The sequence below is a fragment of the Arctopsyche grandis genome, chromosome 3, assembly GCF_051622035.1.
Source record: "Arctopsyche grandis isolate Sample6627 chromosome 3, ASM5162203v2, whole genome shotgun sequence".
In the NCBI taxonomy this organism is placed as follows: domain Eukaryota; kingdom Metazoa; phylum Arthropoda; class Insecta; order Trichoptera; family Hydropsychidae; genus Arctopsyche; species Arctopsyche grandis.
In genome coordinates this window covers 24,063,228-24,082,606 of record NC_135357.1, presented here as the reverse complement: position 1 = coordinate 24,082,606, position 19,379 = coordinate 24,063,228, and the positions used below count along the sequence as shown (strand labels likewise).

The 19,379-nt window shown below is 34.0% G+C and overlaps 1 protein-coding gene across 1 annotated transcript; it reads left to right on the top strand.

Annotated features, from left to right (window-relative positions):
• Positions 1-665: 665 nt before the first annotated feature.
• On the top strand, positions 666-5,824 carry LOC143909421 (kelch-like protein 5). Its single transcript, XM_077427404.1, has 10 exons — positions 666-1,152; positions 1,677-1,837; positions 1,911-2,113; positions 2,199-2,396; positions 2,471-2,653; positions 2,737-2,889; positions 2,965-3,125; positions 4,312-4,519; positions 4,626-4,818; positions 4,890-5,824. The coding sequence occupies exons 1-10, from the start codon at positions 689-691 to the stop codon at positions 5,042-5,044; spliced, it is 2,079 nt and encodes a 692-aa protein (XP_077283530.1). The 5' UTR covers positions 666-688; the 3' UTR covers positions 5,045-5,824.
• The last annotated feature ends 13,555 nt before the right edge of the window (positions 5,825-19,379 follow it).

Sequence of the window (19,379 nt, the reverse complement as noted above, 5' to 3'; positions counted from 1 at the left end):
CCACGCTACAATAACATGCATTGATTATAAATACATATTCCCTTTACCTATTCATACTAAGAAAACTCGTTGAACTGGAATATCAGTTTTCCATCCGACAGAGAGCTCAAAGAAAAGAGAATTTATAAGCAAAGATAACAATATCACCGCAAATAAATTACGGATACTTTCTTTTCCTTTTTGCTAAGAGAGCGTTAACGAATCCTTGGGTTGCAATACTTACTTTTGTGAAACCGAAAAAGAGCGTGATCTTGAGCGAATCAGAAACATACCCGTAGTTCCACTTATTGGACAAGCGACATTATTAATATAACAATCAGTATGTATTCCATTTATAATTCTGTTTAAGACCCATATAAAATTTTAATTATGCAAAATTTTTTTATTTGAAACAAGAACATTAATTTTATTTATACACAAAAAAATCTACACATATGGACATTTTTAAAACTTTAAAAATTATTATCAAACAGAGCTCAAGATAAAAATTTCAGATTTCATACTATATCAGTGATTTTGGAAGGGCGGATAATGACAGTTTTTTAAGATGTGACGTTTCTCCAATGCCTTTGTACTTTTGAAGTAAAGTATGCTCGAAATCGGGGATGTTTAGACATATGTCAAAGGATAGTTATTGTTGTGTGTTGCTTTGTGGGTTTATCCAGTTGGGAGGCAAACGGCTGTCGTCATGTCGGGCGAAGGTGGAGGTTTGGAGCGCGATCTCAGCCACTTGTCACTCGCTTCAGCCACTTCGGCCACTTCAGTCGCTTCCATGGCTTCATTAGCTTCAGCAGCCTCAGCCGCTTCAGGCGTTTCTGCAGCATCACTCACTTCGGCTGGCTGTTCTTCGACAGGCGCCAGCGAATGTGGTCTGATCGTGGGTGTAGGTGTGGGTGTGGGCATGAGTATGGGTATGGGTATGGGAATGGGTATGGGTGCAGGTGTAGGGGTGGGTTTTCCCGACGCTTGTGTCGGTGATGCACCGAGTCCTTGCAGCTCCTGTAGTCCTGCCAGCGCGGGAAGTCCTTGTAGTCCACGCGGTGAAAGACCTGCTCAATGCAAGCAGTACACAGCTGTATGTATGGGTCGGATGCACGCCCACCTGCACAACAACCATTTTTGTGATGTCGTGCTGATCGCCAACGGACACAGGTTACTTTCTCTTTCATTTATTTCAATTGATAAATGTCTTCAGTTGAGTTTATTTGGGCTAAATGTGTCTGGTTGATACTCATTTGATCTTTGATAAGTGAAATTTTTCTGTTTCTTTACTATTTAATGGTACAATTGGTTTTGTTGTGTTTTATGAAAAGACTTGTAGTTCCATCTAATAGTAAACATTCATTCGTTTTTTTATCAAATTTATTTGTATCAATATTTAATGGAAACCAATTAGAAACGAATCACAGACTCGCAACAAACAGTCTTTGTTTTATGTGTATAAGATGGATTTATTGTCAGCCCAATTTGGAAAAAAACTTTACTCATGATTGACATTCGATATATGAAAGGGATTTCAAAAAACTATTTACAAGTTCGATTATATTTTTGGATATAAAAATCATTGTGTATCACATGAATGTGAATATATTTTGTTTTTAATTTCTATGTATGACTAATGATGGTTCATTTTCAGTATTATATATGGAAATCTTATATTGATGTTTGTGTTCTAGATTTCCTGCACACCGGTTGGTGTTATCTTCAGCCAGCGAATACTTTTCAGCCATGTTTACTGGTCAACTTATAGAGTCAACCCAAAATGAAATAACTCTCGAAAATGTTGAAGTGGAAGCAATGCAAGCATTAATTCCATATTGCTATACAGGCATAATTGGTATGATTAATTTTAATAATAATTATCAAAATATTTATTCACCTTATATACATATGTATATGGCTTTTTTTAGATTTACAAGAAGAAACAGTTGAAAATATATTATCAGCAGCTCGTCTTCTACAATTGAATGCTGTCGTTAATGCTTGTTGTGATTTTCTTCAACAACAGTTACATCCATCCAATTGCTTGGGTATTGCTATGTTTGCCGAACAACAATCTTGTTTATCTCTACAAATGCAGGCTTCAGAATACACTCGTCAAAATTTCATGGAGGTTTTGTATTTTTTTAAGTTTTTCATACTTTCACCATACAAATATAATATATTGTAAAATATGTATGTTGTAATTAAACATTAAGGTCTATAAGAATCAAGAGTTTTTGAAACTGAGTTTGGATCAGCTAGCTGAATTATTGAAATCGGATGATTTAAATGTAACATCTGAAGAGCACGTTTTCGAAAGTATGATGACATGGTTCATGTACGATCAACTCAATCGTGAAAAGTTTTTACATACCTTGCTTGAATATGTAAAGCTTCCATTACTATCGCCTGTGGTGAGTTTTCAATAATAATTACATATGTATAGGTACATACATATACGTATAATTTTTTTTAACCTTTTTTTTAGTTTCTATTTGACCAAGTGAAAAAGGCCTGTTCTAAAATTGTAAAATGCCAACCACTTATAATGGAAGCTTTAGAATGGCATCTATTACCGGAAAGAAGACAACAGCTATCATCAAACAGAACTGATCCACGTAAATCTACCATGTGTAAAATATTAGCTGTTGGTGGTATGGATGTAAATAAGGTATTGCATATTTGTGATGATTTTTTAAAAATAGCATATAATTTCATATCTGGTATAATTTTGTTTGAATTGAATTATTATAGAGCAATGCAAGCATTGAAATATACGATCCTTGCACAAATTCATGGTCTATGTTTATGAAAATGGCTGTACGACGATTGCAATTTGGAGTGGCTGTAATTAAAGACAAGTTAGTGCTAATCGGTGGTCGTGACGGTCTCAGGACTTTAAACACTGTGAGTGTAAACCCACATTTGTATAATTTTCCTGAATTGTTAACATTCAAACCTAATGCTCGTTTATTTTGTAAGGTTGATTGCATCGATTTGAAGAGTATGACTACAACTGCGCTATCACCATTACAAACCCAACGTCATGGTTTAAGTGTTGCAGTTATGGGAGACGGACCGAACGCTCCTGTTTATGCAGTCGGTGGACATGATGGTTGGAGTTATATAAACACCGTTGAAAGGTTTTTTATTACAAGGCTTTTATACGTTTCACTTTGCTAATGGCTCACGCAATATTCCTACATTCTTCCGATCTGTTTGAAACTTTGCCATTTTGCGCAGTTTAGTCACCGATAGAGATTTAAATCGCTTCCGATAGTTTGATGGTGAAAAATAATCGTAATAAATGCGTTCAAGTATGCAAAAATTTTGGCGACGTTGACGTTTTGGCCAGTAGCCGTATATGTTTGAATTTTCGCCACCCACTCGTTTTGTTAGATTTTAATTGTTTAAACGCCTATAACTTTGTCTTTTTCACACGTCAGCTTACAAAATTTGCATTTATAGGCACTCTATAATATTTATTATGACTTAGGAGAGAGAAGCGCCAAAAGAGAAGCTAAGTTCACACGTTGTTTCTGGATTGCGTCTTCGTTTGACTGAATCAATTAACCTTCTTACCTTTAGGTACATACACTGATTTCTCAGGAATTCGAATAAAAGCTAATTATGGCTCATATTTGATGCTATATATAACTGCACCCGGTCTCTGTGACGGGCCCGAATGTGAAACGCCCGAAAACGCAAATATCGGAAGGCAAAGATCGAAAATCGAAAGATATTAAGTCGAAAGATCAAAAAAAAGGGTGCATGGTAAACGGTACATACTCACTTAATTTGCGCGAGCAGGATACAACAGGGACAAGAGGAATAGGCTTTTCCTCCCGTATTAATGTGCGCGCGCAGAATATGGGAGGAAAAACCTGTTCCTCTTGTTCCTGTTGTACCCTGCTCGCGCAAATTAAGTGAGTATGTACCGTTTACCATGCACCCTTTTTTTTGATCTTTCGATTTTCGATCTTTGCCTTCCGATATTTGCGTTTTCGGGCGCTTCACATTCGGGCCCGTCACAGAGACCGGGTGCAGTTATATATAGCATCAAATATGAGCCATAATTAGCTTTTATTCGAATTCCTGAGAAATCAGTGTATGTACCTAAAGGTAAGAAGGTTAATTGATTCAGTCAAACGAAGACGCAATCCAGAAACAACGTGTGAACTTAGCTTCTCTTTTGGCGCTTCTCTCTCCTAAGTCATAATAAATATTATAGAGTGCCTATTATAATATTGATAATTTAAATATAAATATCTATCGTTTGTCCAGAAGTTCTTTGGATCATTTTAATGTTTATACAATTTTATTTTATAGGTGGGATCCAGCGTCGAGGACTTGGTCATACGTAGCTCCTATGAACGGGCAGCGTAGTACTTGTGGAGTTGGAGTGCTCGAAGGTAAACTGTATGCTGTAGGAGGACGTGATGGCAGTGCTTGTTTGCGTAGTGTAGAAGCATATTGCCCTCATACTAATAAATGGAAACAGTGTGCTTCTATGAATAAACGAAGAGGTGGTGTTGGGGTTCGTTTGTTTTGTATACTATTTTGACTTTATCTACGTACGTGTATGTATATATGAAATATCAATAGAATTGTAATAATGTATTGTTTCTATTGTGTTATTATAGGTTGCCGTGGTTGGTGGTTATTTGTATGCTCTCGGCGGACATGATGCACCAGCAAAAAATAGTACTCCTAGTATGTATTCATGCGTGGAACGTTATGATCCTGCTTTAAATATTTGGATTATGGTTGGTAATCTGTCAGGTGGTCGGGACGGTATCGGTACTTGCCTCCTTGGAGATAAATTGGTTGCAGTTGGTATGTTATTTGTTCTCTACATCGATGTTAAACGTTTACTTCAATGTAATTTGGACTGATTTTCCTTTAAGGTGGCTATGATGGGACTGAATATTTGAGAAATGTTGAGCAGTATGATGCGCAGACTAAAGAATGGCGTCCACTTTCGTCGCTGAACATCGGACGTGCCGGTGCTTGTGTAGTACCTATGCCTTTGTCTTTGCGGAAACGTAAAACAACCGAATGATTGTGATCTCAGTATGATTATGTGTGTTCAATACAAAAGTACTTTTTGCGCTCTCGTGCATACTTTTTGTATTATCGATAGATAACAAATTAATTTTTGTAACACTAGAGTGAATATTTGCTCATATTTTTATAAATTTTATTGGCATAAGAAAATGACTATCTTTTAGATATGTATATTTTCAAAACTATGTACTTGTACACATTTCGGCGTGTTACAAAGTTACACATTTACTGTCCAGTACATTTATTGTGCAATTTTCGATGCCTGGTTCAATTCATTTTTATTGAACTATACATCAAGTGATATAAGCTTTTTTTTTACTTATGATTTAATATTTTTCCAATATATACCCACGTATAAAATATATATGTATGTATTATATTATAATATATCCAACTTGTGTGATATTTTAGTGCATGTGTATTGATTTTCATTATTTGTTAAAAAATAATTATCTAAATTAACCAAAGAGTAAATTTTTTAGCCTGAAGCAAGATCTTAGAGATTCATATCTGATGAAAAGAAATCAGGAAAAGTTTAATTGGTTTGCTTTGTATGAAATTATATATTTGTAGTCAATTGATTTGATAATGAAATGTACAAATTTTATACACTTTCTAGGTAAATGAGATAATACATGTATTATATAAAATAACTTTAAGTATTCGAATACAATTATTTGATTCTGTTATTTTTCATCTAGATATAAAATATATGTACGTTTGTATAAACACGTATTTTTAATGGATTATTATGTTAACAATTAATCATATATGGAATAGATTGGGTTTTTATTTCACACCCTATGTATATTCATACATATGTATATATTCATATGTATTCTTATTATACCTCATAAACGAAATTCCTTGGCTCACTTAGTTTTAAACGTTTAGACTGATTTTTAATGATTTCTTAACTTTTGTGTACTTTAGGTCTTTCATAAAAATTATATTGATATTATACTTTTATAAACAAAGCGAAAACTCTTATATAATTAATTAAACTATATATATATATTCAAATATAATTAAACGTAGGTGGTGTTTTTTGATAAATATTTGAATTTGATCTCTCCAGTATACATACATATTAATGTAATTATAATCAATAGATGTTACATTCTCTCAATGCGTTTAATTAAAAAAATCCTGATACTAAGACTGAATACATGGATCAATTGATCTTGTGAATCGTCAGTATTAAATTAGCACCAAATGTGATGACCGCGAAAATTCCAGGGTTAGATCTTTATAGTAAAAATGTTCCTGAGTAAAAAAAAAAAAACAACACAATGACATGATTTGTTTGTGTTCAGATCGGAAAATTCTGTTATATTTAATTAGTGCTGTCAATTAAAAATGTCATGTATTATATTTAGTAATAGATATTTCATACATAACTAATTTTTTTAGATCTTATATACATACAATATATAAATTAGGGGTAATGTATAAAAACATAATAAGAAATAAATGGATTGGGAAGAATATTGAATTTTGATTTTTTTAAATGTCCATATTATTTAAGCTTTTATTTCAGCCGGCGCTCAATCAAAGCTGAATATTTCATTATTGAACTGGAGGGGAACGGCAACGTTGATAAATAGACAATTCACCTTTCTCCGTAAAAAGCGTTTCACATTTTTTTTATTGTCAACGTTAAGTCTATTAAATTACTACGTCAATTTCCCTCAAACGAAAAGCTTCGCTTTCCTCTTCGTCTGTGCATTTATACTATATTTCTTCACTTTTTTACGAGTACCTTTTTAGCCAGTGTCGCCGAGATCTTTACTTAAGAGCTCGCCATCTAACCGAATTTGATTTTCTTCTGTGCAAATTTTACGGCTTGTTACTTACAATAAAAAAAAAGATGAGTCTGACGGCTGTGAGGGGGCGTGCGGCGTGCTTTAACATTTTATTTTTGGTTGGGTAAAAAAAGGAAAGGAAAATGGTGCGAAGTCGTGAAATCTAGCGAAGGGGCATAAAACCAACGCAAAAACGCACAGTCGTGATTTTTTAACTTTTGGAGTATCGTTTTATGGTAGTGCGTGTCCTTAACATTTATTTATTAAGTCATTCATAGAAATGGTTCGGTGATTACTAGTCAAATGTGAATCGGTCACAGGACAACCGGTCGCTCTAGATCGGTCACACGTCATCACCCGTCACACTAAAACTGGTCACACCCTAAAATCGGTCAACCAGTTTTCTCGTGACATGCCCCAACAATAACAAATTGGCAATCATTCATCTCATTCAAATAGATTCGTATTGAATCTCATGAAACTGACCGGTTCATCAACATGACAATTCTTTATGTACATTAAGGAACCGGATAGCCTTTAAGAGAGACGAGTTATTGAAAGCAGCCGTTTTCGTAGCAATAGGTTGGAAAAGTAAACGATGACGCGAAGCTCTACCGCATTCAGGCGCCCAAAATTTAAGTTCTGATAAAATCGAAGGGTTGTCAATACTTCCCTTTAATACTACAAAGAAGTATTTGGAAATAGCAATAATTCTTCTCGAAGATAGTGAGTCAAAGCCTAGAACACCTTGTAAAAAGGCAGTGGGAAATAAATAGTATGTATATATTTTGTTATTATTATTATCTATCCATTTATATAATGTATTTATTATAATAATAAATCAAATATAAATAAATAAATACATACGTATAAATAAGTACATACTTTACAGAGCGCTACAATACGGCGCAATATTGTTCGTCTATAACGTCATATAACGTTTCCGAAAATATTCATATGCGCAATGGGCGAAAATACACTGAGTGCTAAGTGTTACGTGTTTTATTTTAGATACTTTTAAAAATGCGAAAAAAACGCAGCACCCCTAACCCATATTCATGGTGCACAGTTCCAAAAATCACCCCCTAAAGTGTTTTCAGTGATATTTTATCCTTGCTTGACAGTGATCGATAAGGGTGAATCCCATATTTGAAGAAATGTAGGAGAAACTTGTGGGTTGCATATGGATATGAATACACGTGCGACCTCTCAAATATATGCATTCTGCACGTACACAGCGGGAAGCCAAGGACATGTCACGTCCCATACCATTCAGTGTGTTTTTGTCCTATGACGTTGCGTTGTTCGTGAATATTTCCACACTGGCCAAATGAAACTGATTTTGCTTGATTCGTTTCGGTGACATGTGCTGCTGTATAAATTGAAAAGATTTTTTCGGCTACTACAGTTATGTCTATGCCACGTACATATGAATTACGGAACATATGAATGTGCCCATAAAGAATCTTCTAAAGAATATTTCTCGTACTGCTGTTTACGTGCAGTTGTCGCTCTATGCTGTGCTAGTATAAACGGTTCGGTGATTATTTCTCACAAAGCGATCTTGCACAAGTCATTAAAATCTCGATCACGGAACATCTCGCACCCGAAAATTCCATCCAGTGAGAGGTATCTACGCGAACTATCATACCTAATGAGTGCCAAATATTCCGTATTCACCATTTTCATGGAAACGATTGTCGTGTGCGCGATCGCAATGTGCGAAATAGTCCGTTTACCATTATTTTATGAAATAGTCCGTTTACCGTTTACCATTGTATAGGTATAAACATACCTAAAAGGCATTTTGGTAAAATAGTAATGGATAAAATTTCAGTTTCGAAACCAGGTATGCATATTTCATCATAAGATAAGCTAGAAATGGAAGAAATGCGAAGGGTGTGAAAAAAAATAACACAATTTCTGTATTATCTATCCAACGGAAATAGTCTTCTTCGGTTTTTCATTTCAGCAATAGTGGATGCTCGATTCGTATGCAGAAGACGATGTACTCGAAATGGCGGACGTGTATATTATTGTTGCGTGGGTGTCGTCACGTGTAAGAGGAGACATTACTACGATTGTGGAAAAATCCTGCATTGCACTCGAAATGCTTCTCCATTATGTGCTAAAAGGATGCGGTTGGCATCCTTGATAATGGGAAAATAGCACCATATAATGGACCGAAAAGGTTCGTTGAGTCTCAATTTGATTACAACACCTGCTTTGGATCTTTTGTTTTCATGCTTTTGTGTTGAAAAACATTTGAAAGCACTATCAGATATATTTTTTTTAAACTTAAAATATCTCAAAAGACATTTCGATATTGGAGATTTTTTCGTTGAAATTTGTGAAAACGGGATATTTATCTAACTTTTACAAGCTTTTTATTAGTTTCACCGACAGGGGCATGCTGCACTATCTATATTAACAGTTTCACGCGTATCCAAATCCATATTGATAGTGTAATAGGTAGGTATCGTGATAATCAGTAGTGTATCCAGGCAGTTTTGAAATCCACGATACTAAAATCACAATCTGTATTGACTGTCTAGTATGCACAGCTGTATTTGCGAGCTAATTAAAGGAGAATATTTGCAGCTTGCCGCTGGTGCACTGCGGAATACAGGGCGTATTCTGATGTAGCAAAAATGCAGACAAAATACATTTTTTTTTTCATACTTAACTGACTTTCTCTAGGCTTGCCAACTTTACATCGGGCCCTGCTTTTAGGAACAAAAGTGCGACAACAGTTTAGAAAGAATTTAGTAGTTTGTTTTATTCTAGAAGTTAATTTTTACAGGTATGGGTGTATTTATTATTGCTTTTCCGTTCACAGGTGTTTGAATCGTGCACTTTTGATAGCCAATTTATAATGTGTTCATTGATATCCATGATATATAATGAGTTAATTGACAAATCGCGAGATTTATTGTACATATACTTGTATTTAAATCAGAATCGTTAATAGAATCTTTGATTTCTAATTGTAAAGTACGTGCCAGACATTTTATTCCGATGAGATGAAGAAAAGAACAGTTCTTATTTAAGGTAATATATTTGCTTCATAATCTTTTTCATAATTAATATTCTGGTTTTCTTCGTCTACATATTTCGCTTTCTAAAAAGTTTCAAAAACATATTTTTAATATACATTCCTGTATGTTTGACCATTAATTATATCATTCCCAAAGTAAATATCGGTTGTATTTCGGTTTTCGTTCCGGCAAAAATAACCGTTGTTCCGGTTTTCGGTTCGTTTCGCAGGTTTTGAACCACTTCCAATTGCTTTGATATTTTATCAACATACGGAGACTGGCTCTAATTAAAGTATGCAAATGTCTTCGACAGGACGCTAGAATAATATAATCATTATCGAAATCATTAATCGATGTGATAATAGCTGGCTATCAGTTGCGCCTGTTCGCCACCCCTTCTTAACTTCACAGGCATTATATGTATTTGGGAAACTTTATCACGCGCACTTCAAACCCTAATACTACATATTAGCATGTCTTCAATTTAGTGAGAATGTACAAGCGTTTCCGATACCACATTTTCTCGCAGCATTATCTTTTTACAAGCCTCATATCAAGTTGCTTTCGCTCTTCGTCTGACAACATTTGGGTTTTATATCCACTCTTCCGATCGTTGTTGAACTTTGCCATTTTTTAGGTACTCAAATTTATAGTGTAAATGTGTATTTACACCAGAATAGTAGATTTAACGACAATGATTTTACCGAATGCGGCTCGTCAGCCTTTGTCGCACACTTAATTTGGAACATTTCGCCTATAAAATTTTGCGAATGTACAGACACAATTTGACTCAATCAGACCGCACCTTGATATATTGTTACGTACGCAAATCTCGTGTTGACTGTTGACCTTAACAACCGTTTCAATGTATCCACGTTGGATCATATTATAGGGCCGGGCCGCACCGCTCAACTCGCGAAAAACTTTGTTGACGAGTTGAGTTTTGTTGCTGGAAAGTCTGCGAGTGCGGCCTTCCTTTCAACTCGGGGACGACCTGAGACGGCCGCACGCGCTTCTAGTTTTTTCACTATAGAGACCAAAATACAATACCGCAATACGTACAATACGCATTTAACGCATCTATTGTAATTTATTAGGATTTTCAACATCTATATTATTTCAGTTGTTAATTTTACACGACACAGCCACACACTCTGTCCATTTTAAATAATATACATATATGTATTAGAGCTATTGTCTATTGTTAAATACACAAGGATACTATTATTTATATTATACACATAATTTGTAGACTCACTATAGAGAGCAAAAGCGACCAAGATTTCGTTCATTTTCAAGATGTGTCGCCTTCTTCAAAATTGTTGAGATTATTGATGCGAATTAACTATTGCGATTGGCCAAAATTTATAAAACCTATACTATGTAGATCAAAACTTGAATTTTCTTATTCCATTTGAAACCTTTATTTTAAAAGAGACGTTGTATATTTAGGAAAGGTCCAACGATGAATTACAAAAATGTCTTCCGAATTTAAATCACTTTTATTGATATTGAAAAGAATAAATCATTCCACTTTGGAGATTAGAATAATGAGAGGTGATCTAATTTAAGTCTATAAAATTGTAAATAGCCATTACAATCTTATGTTAATATTAACTCTCGGACTTCAAAAAGTTCTCTTCTCTTCTCTTCTTATGTTAATATACAGGTTGAACTTTCGAATTGATCGTATAGAGACTACTGAAGCGTAATTTTGGCATTGTTTATTATTATACTTATGTAATTGATGGTTATTGTTTTGAATCCATCACGCCTTCTGGGGAGGATATGTATAGAATTTTATTAATGAGCCATATAAAAAGGTGAGCGTTCCGGGTCAGTGGAGCAAACATATCACAATTCGTTCATATTTATCAATTACGCTCAAACGGGCTATGCGAAAATAGAAAGCTCCAGATTACGGTGGGACAGCTGAGCTTTTCTGCGATTCCCTAAGCGAGATTTATACGGGTTGACATCTTTGCAGCGAGTGTGTGTTTTTATCACGAGCAAAACAAAAAAAAAAAAAACGAACGGTGAAAACAGGAAAGGTGAAGGAAGAGAGATCTACGCGCGCTAATTTTAGACACGTGCCGACGTGGAAAGGTTAAAAGGGAATAACATTTCTTCAGCTAATTATTTAACAAAGCCATTAACGAGTCAGTTAAAACTTTAGACGAAAGTTGGGGGCGTACGTACGTACGTAAGCCGAAAGCGCTGTATGAAAATTTCAGTATTGTTTACGCGGTTAGATAAAGCTTTATGATTCGAAACACCAGAGGCAGCCCCGTCAGTCGGCTTAAACGTTTTAATATTATTTGTGTAATTAGTAAATTATCATAATATAGCACTTTGTACGGCGAATTAAATTTTGAACCATAATAACCTTTAAATTTTCTGAGAACTTGTAAAATAAATATAGCAAATTTATTTTATATTAATTCAAGAATCCCAAGCTTCCTGTGCGAAGTTGTTGTATCTTATTCTTATTAATTGCACTGTAATAAAGTGAAATATTACGCAAGTACACTTCCATTCCAGAAGAAAATTACGCCTCGATGTAAAATTTGAACTTATTAGCGCAAACGAGAAAATAGCACTCCCAAAAATTACCTCGTATACAAAAATATCCGAATACAATACGTATTTGTATTTGCTCGTGTTACACAAATGGAAATTATTTTCGGCTGTCACGGAATTAATCAAAAATTGCCGTGTATAAATAATGGCCAATTTGCATACAGTATCGATTCCCAAATTGAAATTATTGTCGTACCGAGAAAATTTTAAATCGTGCTATTTCTGGTATCAAAGATCGACCCGAGTCGAGAAAAACAAGTTGGTAAACATTTTCGAATTTGTTGTGGGAAGAATCTTTCTTTTATTTCAGACGTGTAGTTGGTTGCTGTCGTCAGTGTTGATCGATAGCGACCGAAGGAGATGAAATAAAGAGGGAAGAAATAGATAGTCGAGATGAAACGGTGCGTGAACTGAAGAAACACCTATGTACGTATAATAAATACGATCCGGTAATATTGGCAGACTTGTTTAGTTGAATATAAGGGCTGTTGACTGTCTATTTATGGTTCGCATATAGTTCGCCGCGGCTATAGGGTTATTTACGTGGGGCGATTCGACCTCTACAGCTCGGAACACTTCATCGGATTGAGGTGAAGTGCCTGAATATCCGAGCTTCGACAAATTCCTGAAAATTTCTCTTGCTTTGATTTCTTTTGATATACGTACTTCTCCGAAATGGAGAAGAAGATTATCTTACGGTTTTCAACACAAGCTTGTAATTGAATGGTTTTGACATTTATCGTTGAAAAATAAAGGATGTATAGTTTTAAAATACAAGACGTGTTGGTTGGGTGGACATCAAACATTTTTGTTTTATTTATGTTTTTTGAAATTAAATACTCGGTTGTTTAAGAAAATATTCAAAAATGCGATATAAATTTTTAATGAAATAAAATTTTAAAAGTTTTAAATAAAGCAATGCAAGTCGGTATAACTTATCTTTGGAAGTTTATTAAAAATAAACTGAAGCAGAAGTTCTATAAGAATATCAAGTTCATCTACATTAAAAATTTCCCTTAAGGATTCATTCACATTTTCAGTGTTTAATATTTTTTTTTTGTGTAGTAAACCGTGGAATTTGATATTTGATTAAGGGGCTAAAAAGGTGAGTAATTTGACCCCAGCGTTTAGGTACATAAAATTTTAGTTTTCAGAATTCGACTCAATAATCAATTTACAAATATATGCGCTAGTACTTTATAGTCCTTGAGTACATAAAAAAAAACCAAAAATATTTATTAAATTGGATCCACCGATCACACAAACCTAAAATATTGAAAGTAAGTTTTTTCCAATTTTTCGTCAAATGTTTTAATCATAAAGGCAAATGGATAATCAACAGTATTTTTATTTAAAATGTCACAATTACAACTCGGATCATTTGCAAGTTCAAAGAATCTTTTTATACGAACTAAATTGATTGCTCAACCCAGGGGTTACCTCGATTAAAAATTATTTATTCCAAGTATTTTTGCAGTCCTGCTGGTTAATCTTGGATATTTGTGACTCTAAGTCGATCGTTTGCTATCAGAGTTTTCAATCATCTGATTTCATTGTAGAAACGGATCCTCATCAAATTGGCAAAAATATCCAACGTCCTATTTGTCAACTATTTGAATATTATTAAAAATTTATAATCTATAACTTTATATATGTACTAGTTTAATACCATATGTGTTGCTTTGGGGTAGCCCATAATGGCACCAGAGTAAATAAGAATGTAAAAAAAACTTATTCAATTTAATATTCCTACACATAAATATTATTTCCAACACAGTTTTTGTGTTTGTGTAAAATGATTATTATGTTTTATGTAGTTTTAAAGGGATGGAAAAATAATTCTCGTTTCAAAATTAAATTGTACCATTAATTTTGCTTTCGTTTCGTCGACTACCATATTAAACTCTTAACAAGATAAAATAATTTGTCTATGTGTATTCATATATCATACAAACATACCTATATACATGTGTATATGTTATGTATTTTTATTCTGAGAATAAAATTTTCACATCCCTGGTGACTCTTAGACTATCGTGGATATGGAAGTGGGGGGAGGGGAGGGGGGTTCAATGTGTATTTTTTATTGTGGACGATAAAGTTTTATTACAAAATAGAAATGACACGTCGGTGTGTTGTACGCTAGGCGCTTACATGTCAAGTAAGTAATATATTTTTTTATCAGCATACACGCTGTGTATACAAAATAGAGATGCTCGAATTTGAATTCGAATAGGACTATTAAATGCACATACATAATAATATATGAAATACATATATGTATGTTATACTTATGTGTTTCTTGACCGTTGATCAGACAATCGAAAGTGGAAATGTTGAAAACGTAATCGAGTGACAGTACAAAAGATATAGCCAATTTAGCAGGAAAATGGACGAAATATGTGATAGGAATACAATTCCAGTACGCATATTGAAATTGGAAAAAGGTCTAAGATAAGTCAAGTACTGAAAAATAAAACAATACACATGCATGTGTATGTATATTTTGTTTAATTTCAACTGATCAGCATTTTAATAAAATATATCAAATTAATTCATCCTGTTCGGCAAATCATTGTGTCTGTAGGTTTTATCTTGTCATATCTATGTAAAATTGCGAGCAATTGAAGAAAAACCTTTCCTAAGAAACCTATATATAGTATGTATATAGATAGCTGCATATATGTTTATCTATAGAAAATGATAAACGCTTAAAACTAAATACAAATAGATAATCAGAAACGAACTAAGCAAATTTCACCATCGTATTTGTATTCAGTGGATCAGAATTAGAAGAAATTTTTATATTATTTTTTATTTAATTTTGAAATTTCTATTTACTATAGTGCCATTTTTACCCAAAGTAAATTTACTACTTATTTACAACTATAGCCAAATTTGTATATATGTACTATATTTTGTTTTATTTTTATTTTCATTTTACATACATATGTATATACCAGGAAGGCCTACCAGGTTAATCCCAATTAGGGTTGCCAGATGGTATCCAAAAGGAGGACATGTCCTCCTTTTCCATGTTTTGTCCTCCCGTCCTCCCTTACCTACTGTAAGTCCTCCTTTTTGCTAAACATCGGGCGGGACTTATTTATGATGATTTACATAGTTTCATGCATTGAGTTCTTGAGCATCAGAGGTGTAGAGATTGACGATATTAAGCTACACGATCAATTTTGTAACTTGATTTCATTTCTTAAATCAAAATCAGATGATGATGAAGCATATTATGATTTGAAGTTGCACGAGCAGTGGACAATCTACTTCAAAAGTGTTAAAAACATTGAATGTTTCTCAGAATTGCTCAAGATCTGCGACTTTTATTTTTGTATAAGCGCACATAATGCAAATATGGAAAGAGTTTTTTCACTGATTAATACTCAGTGGAGCAAAGAGAGGAATAGACTAAGTGTGCAGTCAGTTAAATCTTTAATTCTTACTCAATACAACTTCAAAAACATGACATGTGAAGACTTTTATAATTATTTGTTAAAAAACCAAGAACTTCTTTCCAAAATTGGCAGCTCAGCTAAATATGATTAAAATAAAGTAAAACAATATAAAAAATTCGTTTAATTTCTGAATGTCCTCCTTTTTTATAGAAAATCCTCCTTTTTAGTCCCATCTGCCCTCCTTTATCAAATTATCATCTGGCAACCCTAATCCCAATGCGCCTTCCTGGCCAATTACAAACGTTGCAGCATTTTTTATTGTATATATATTTTTTTGTTATTTTGGTAACATGTATTTATTTATCAATTTGCTATTAAATAAGTAAATCGCTGAGTTTCAAGATGCTGAAAAATTCAAAATTAACTATTAATTAATTCATTAATTAATCCATAGAGACATCTATGGATTTACATATACATATTACTGTACATAATTTTGTACTGTAAATAAATCATATTCATTTAACGGCGACACAGTGGGTTGGATGGTTTTTGTCAATTCGATAGAAGAACCGTTTCAAAAATGAAATTTATAGGAAACGATCGACTTGGACTCACAAATATCCAAGTCTGACCAACATCATTAAAGATTAGCATGGGGTCAAACACGCCGACCTCTATGTGCATAACATAAACGCAACCACCCAGCCATGTTGCTGCATTATATAAATATATAACATTCTTTTGTAAATTTGAAATTGTAGGATCTTTTTATTAGAAGACATGGATGGTGGTGTTAAATGAGACTCGCTAGGCGGTTTGAAAGGTTTATTACACGGCGGAGAGCCGCAGCAAACTGATCGCTCGTTACGTGTCACCTGACAAGATGACCAAGTCAAGCATTCTTAATGCATGCTAAACTTCACGCTTAAATTTTCTAGTCCATAAAACTAAATCCCATATAATGGTGTCGTTTGGAATCGTTTTAACAATGAAATCAGATAAATTGGCCAACTATAATAGGAAACGACCAACCTGGAGTCAAATATGTATATCCGTGTTCTGGCCAGTAACACCGAGCCAGGGATTGAATCCATGACCCGTCAGTTGATAGTAAGCCACTGAGCTATGTTTCTGGTTATATATCTCGTTTCCATTAAATATACAAGAGTAAGTTCATTTGTCTAGTAATGTTAGCTACAATTTTGAATTTCATAAATATTCCGTTCACGACACGAGACTGATCGATAATAAGTTTAAAAGATTTAAATAATTCATTGCGTTTTCGCTTTCCTTTATTCGTTTTAAGTCTTTCATAATTGGGCCTGAACTTTAAAGGTTTGTTTTCTCATGCCACACACTTTATAAAGCCGGTGGTGTAGAGCTGGATCAGATTTTTGTGTAGGTAGAGAAATTGGAGAAAAGGAAGAGTAGAGGCAGGTTGAAAGGAATGGGAATGGAGGGTAGAATAGGAGGGGTTAGTTAAAACAACGACAAAGTAAACACGGCGATTCGTCTGATGGAATGTCCAACTTCAACCACAAATTGGCCATGGCCGGCCTTAATTCACCGTTAATAACATGATTAAACATTCTCAAAAGGTCAAAAGTTAGCCGAAGTGGATGCTGTGAAACTTGGATTGGGATTGAGTGTCCCGCCGGGAGAGAACGGGTTGATCGTACCAGATCGATTGGAAAATTGAGAAATTTCGCGAAAAATCAGAAAAGGAAAACTACATGTGTGCGTGGAATAATGTATAAGTGGGGCCGCATAGTGAATGGTCAACTGACCGACAACGGCCGTAAAAGTTTTACGACAGCCAGAGCGCTCAATCGCTCAGTTGAATGAGGGAATTTGATTTGGGGTTCAAATTCCGATATGGAAGAAAATATATAAAAGGTTTTATCGACTTAACCTAAAGCTACCTGTATAACTTACATATATGTATGTATATGGATATATGTATGTACTTAAACAGACGAAAAAATATATAATCAGGATTTACTACTTATGTAATTGGAGAATTCAGATCAGCTTATATTCATTCTATGCTTCAAGTTAATTATATGTACATTGCGATTTGATCAGCAAATATAATAAACTCACAAAAACGCTCACCCGAAACTATAAGATAAGGATATGAGAAAACGAATTTAATGGTAAAACAACAAAATCAAGTTCACAGAATGGAAAAGTTTAGACGAAGTCGAAAAAGAAAGATACATATACAAGATTTTTCATGTATGATGTTGGTTTAAATATTGTATTACTGAAGCAAATGAAAAAGCGGAGATAAGGATATATAAATGAGATTTTTTTAAATTATTATTATTAATTAATTATTATTTAGGAATTATTTTTTTACATACATACATATGTATGTATGTGTACAATCTATGTTTAATGTACATACATATGTACGTATATGAATTTCATAATTTGCAAATGATTGTTTTGGAAAGTCAAATCCGTTCTTCGTAGCAAGGTACATTAAAAAAAGTAAAAATATACTAATTATTTATAAAAAAATTAACCATGGAAAATCAACGCATGGTTAAGGGTAAATAGAATGAGAATTTTGGTGTTTTAAATACGAAAAAAAACCAATTTAAATCACTAGGGATTACAATACCGAAAGTACCGATACCGGTGGTATCGGTATTTGAACGAAAACAAGTTTTTGGTACTACCGGTACTATAAACTAAATAAAAGCTTTTGAAAATCCGTAGATTTATCAAAATAATTGATCTGACTTTTACAAACGATTGCAGTGATCATAATTTACACGTTAATTTGAACTCTATATGATTTGATATATGTGTTATTGCATCGATCAAAAACTATAAACCGTTGAGTGTAAATTCCGAGAGTGATTTGTCGCGGAACCCATTTTACGTAAGTCTCAAGCTAAATCGTTTCGATTATAGTGGTTATTTATAATTTTATTAACTTCGACTTAGATCGCCAATCATTCTTCTCGTCTTTGTGGAGATACTCATTTTTTTCAATCTCATATCGTATGAAAGTGATATAAGTTCGAAAGGCATTTTCAAATTTTATTTGAAAATAGAAAACAGAGTGCCATATAAATTTTCATAAAGCCAATTGAAAACACAAAATGTTGAAAAAGACTATCAACATGGAAGCATATTATATGTATGTATGTAATATGTTCAGGCAATTATTCAAGTGACCGGTGCTGCGGTAGCGAATGCGTTAACCATTATTAATGTGTTCGACGTTGAATTAAGGAGTTAGATTCTGTCTGTCGGCCCATTTTCATTTATCAGAGGGGAAAAAGGTCGACGAGTAATAATTAGGCTTAAGCGGCGATTATCGGCACGCGATAATGACCCATGAGGACAGAGAGGCGCGGTTACATGAAAGGGATCTAGCGCCCGTGACGTCACTCCCTTTCTACCCTTCTCCACTCCCTCTCCAAGCCCTACCGCCACCCTCCTCCCTCAGGTGTTGCGTCGTGATAAATCTCCAGGCGACC

What these genes read in the sequence shown, in the direction of transcription:
- LOC143909421 (XM_077427404.1), top strand. Translation starts at nt 689, where the DNA reads ATGTCGGGCGAAGGTGGAGGTTTGGAGCGCGATCTCAGCCACTTGTCA. An exon ending in CTGATCGCCAACGGACACAG is followed by an intron (nt 1,153 to 1,676) that starts GTTACTTTCTCT and finishes TTTGTGTTCTAG; the next exon opens with ATTTCCTGCACACCGGTTGG. An exon ending in TTCCATTACTATCGCCTGTG is followed by an intron (nt 2,397 to 2,470) that starts GTGAGTTTTCAA and finishes CCTTTTTTTTAG; the next exon opens with TTTCTATTTGACCAAGTGAA.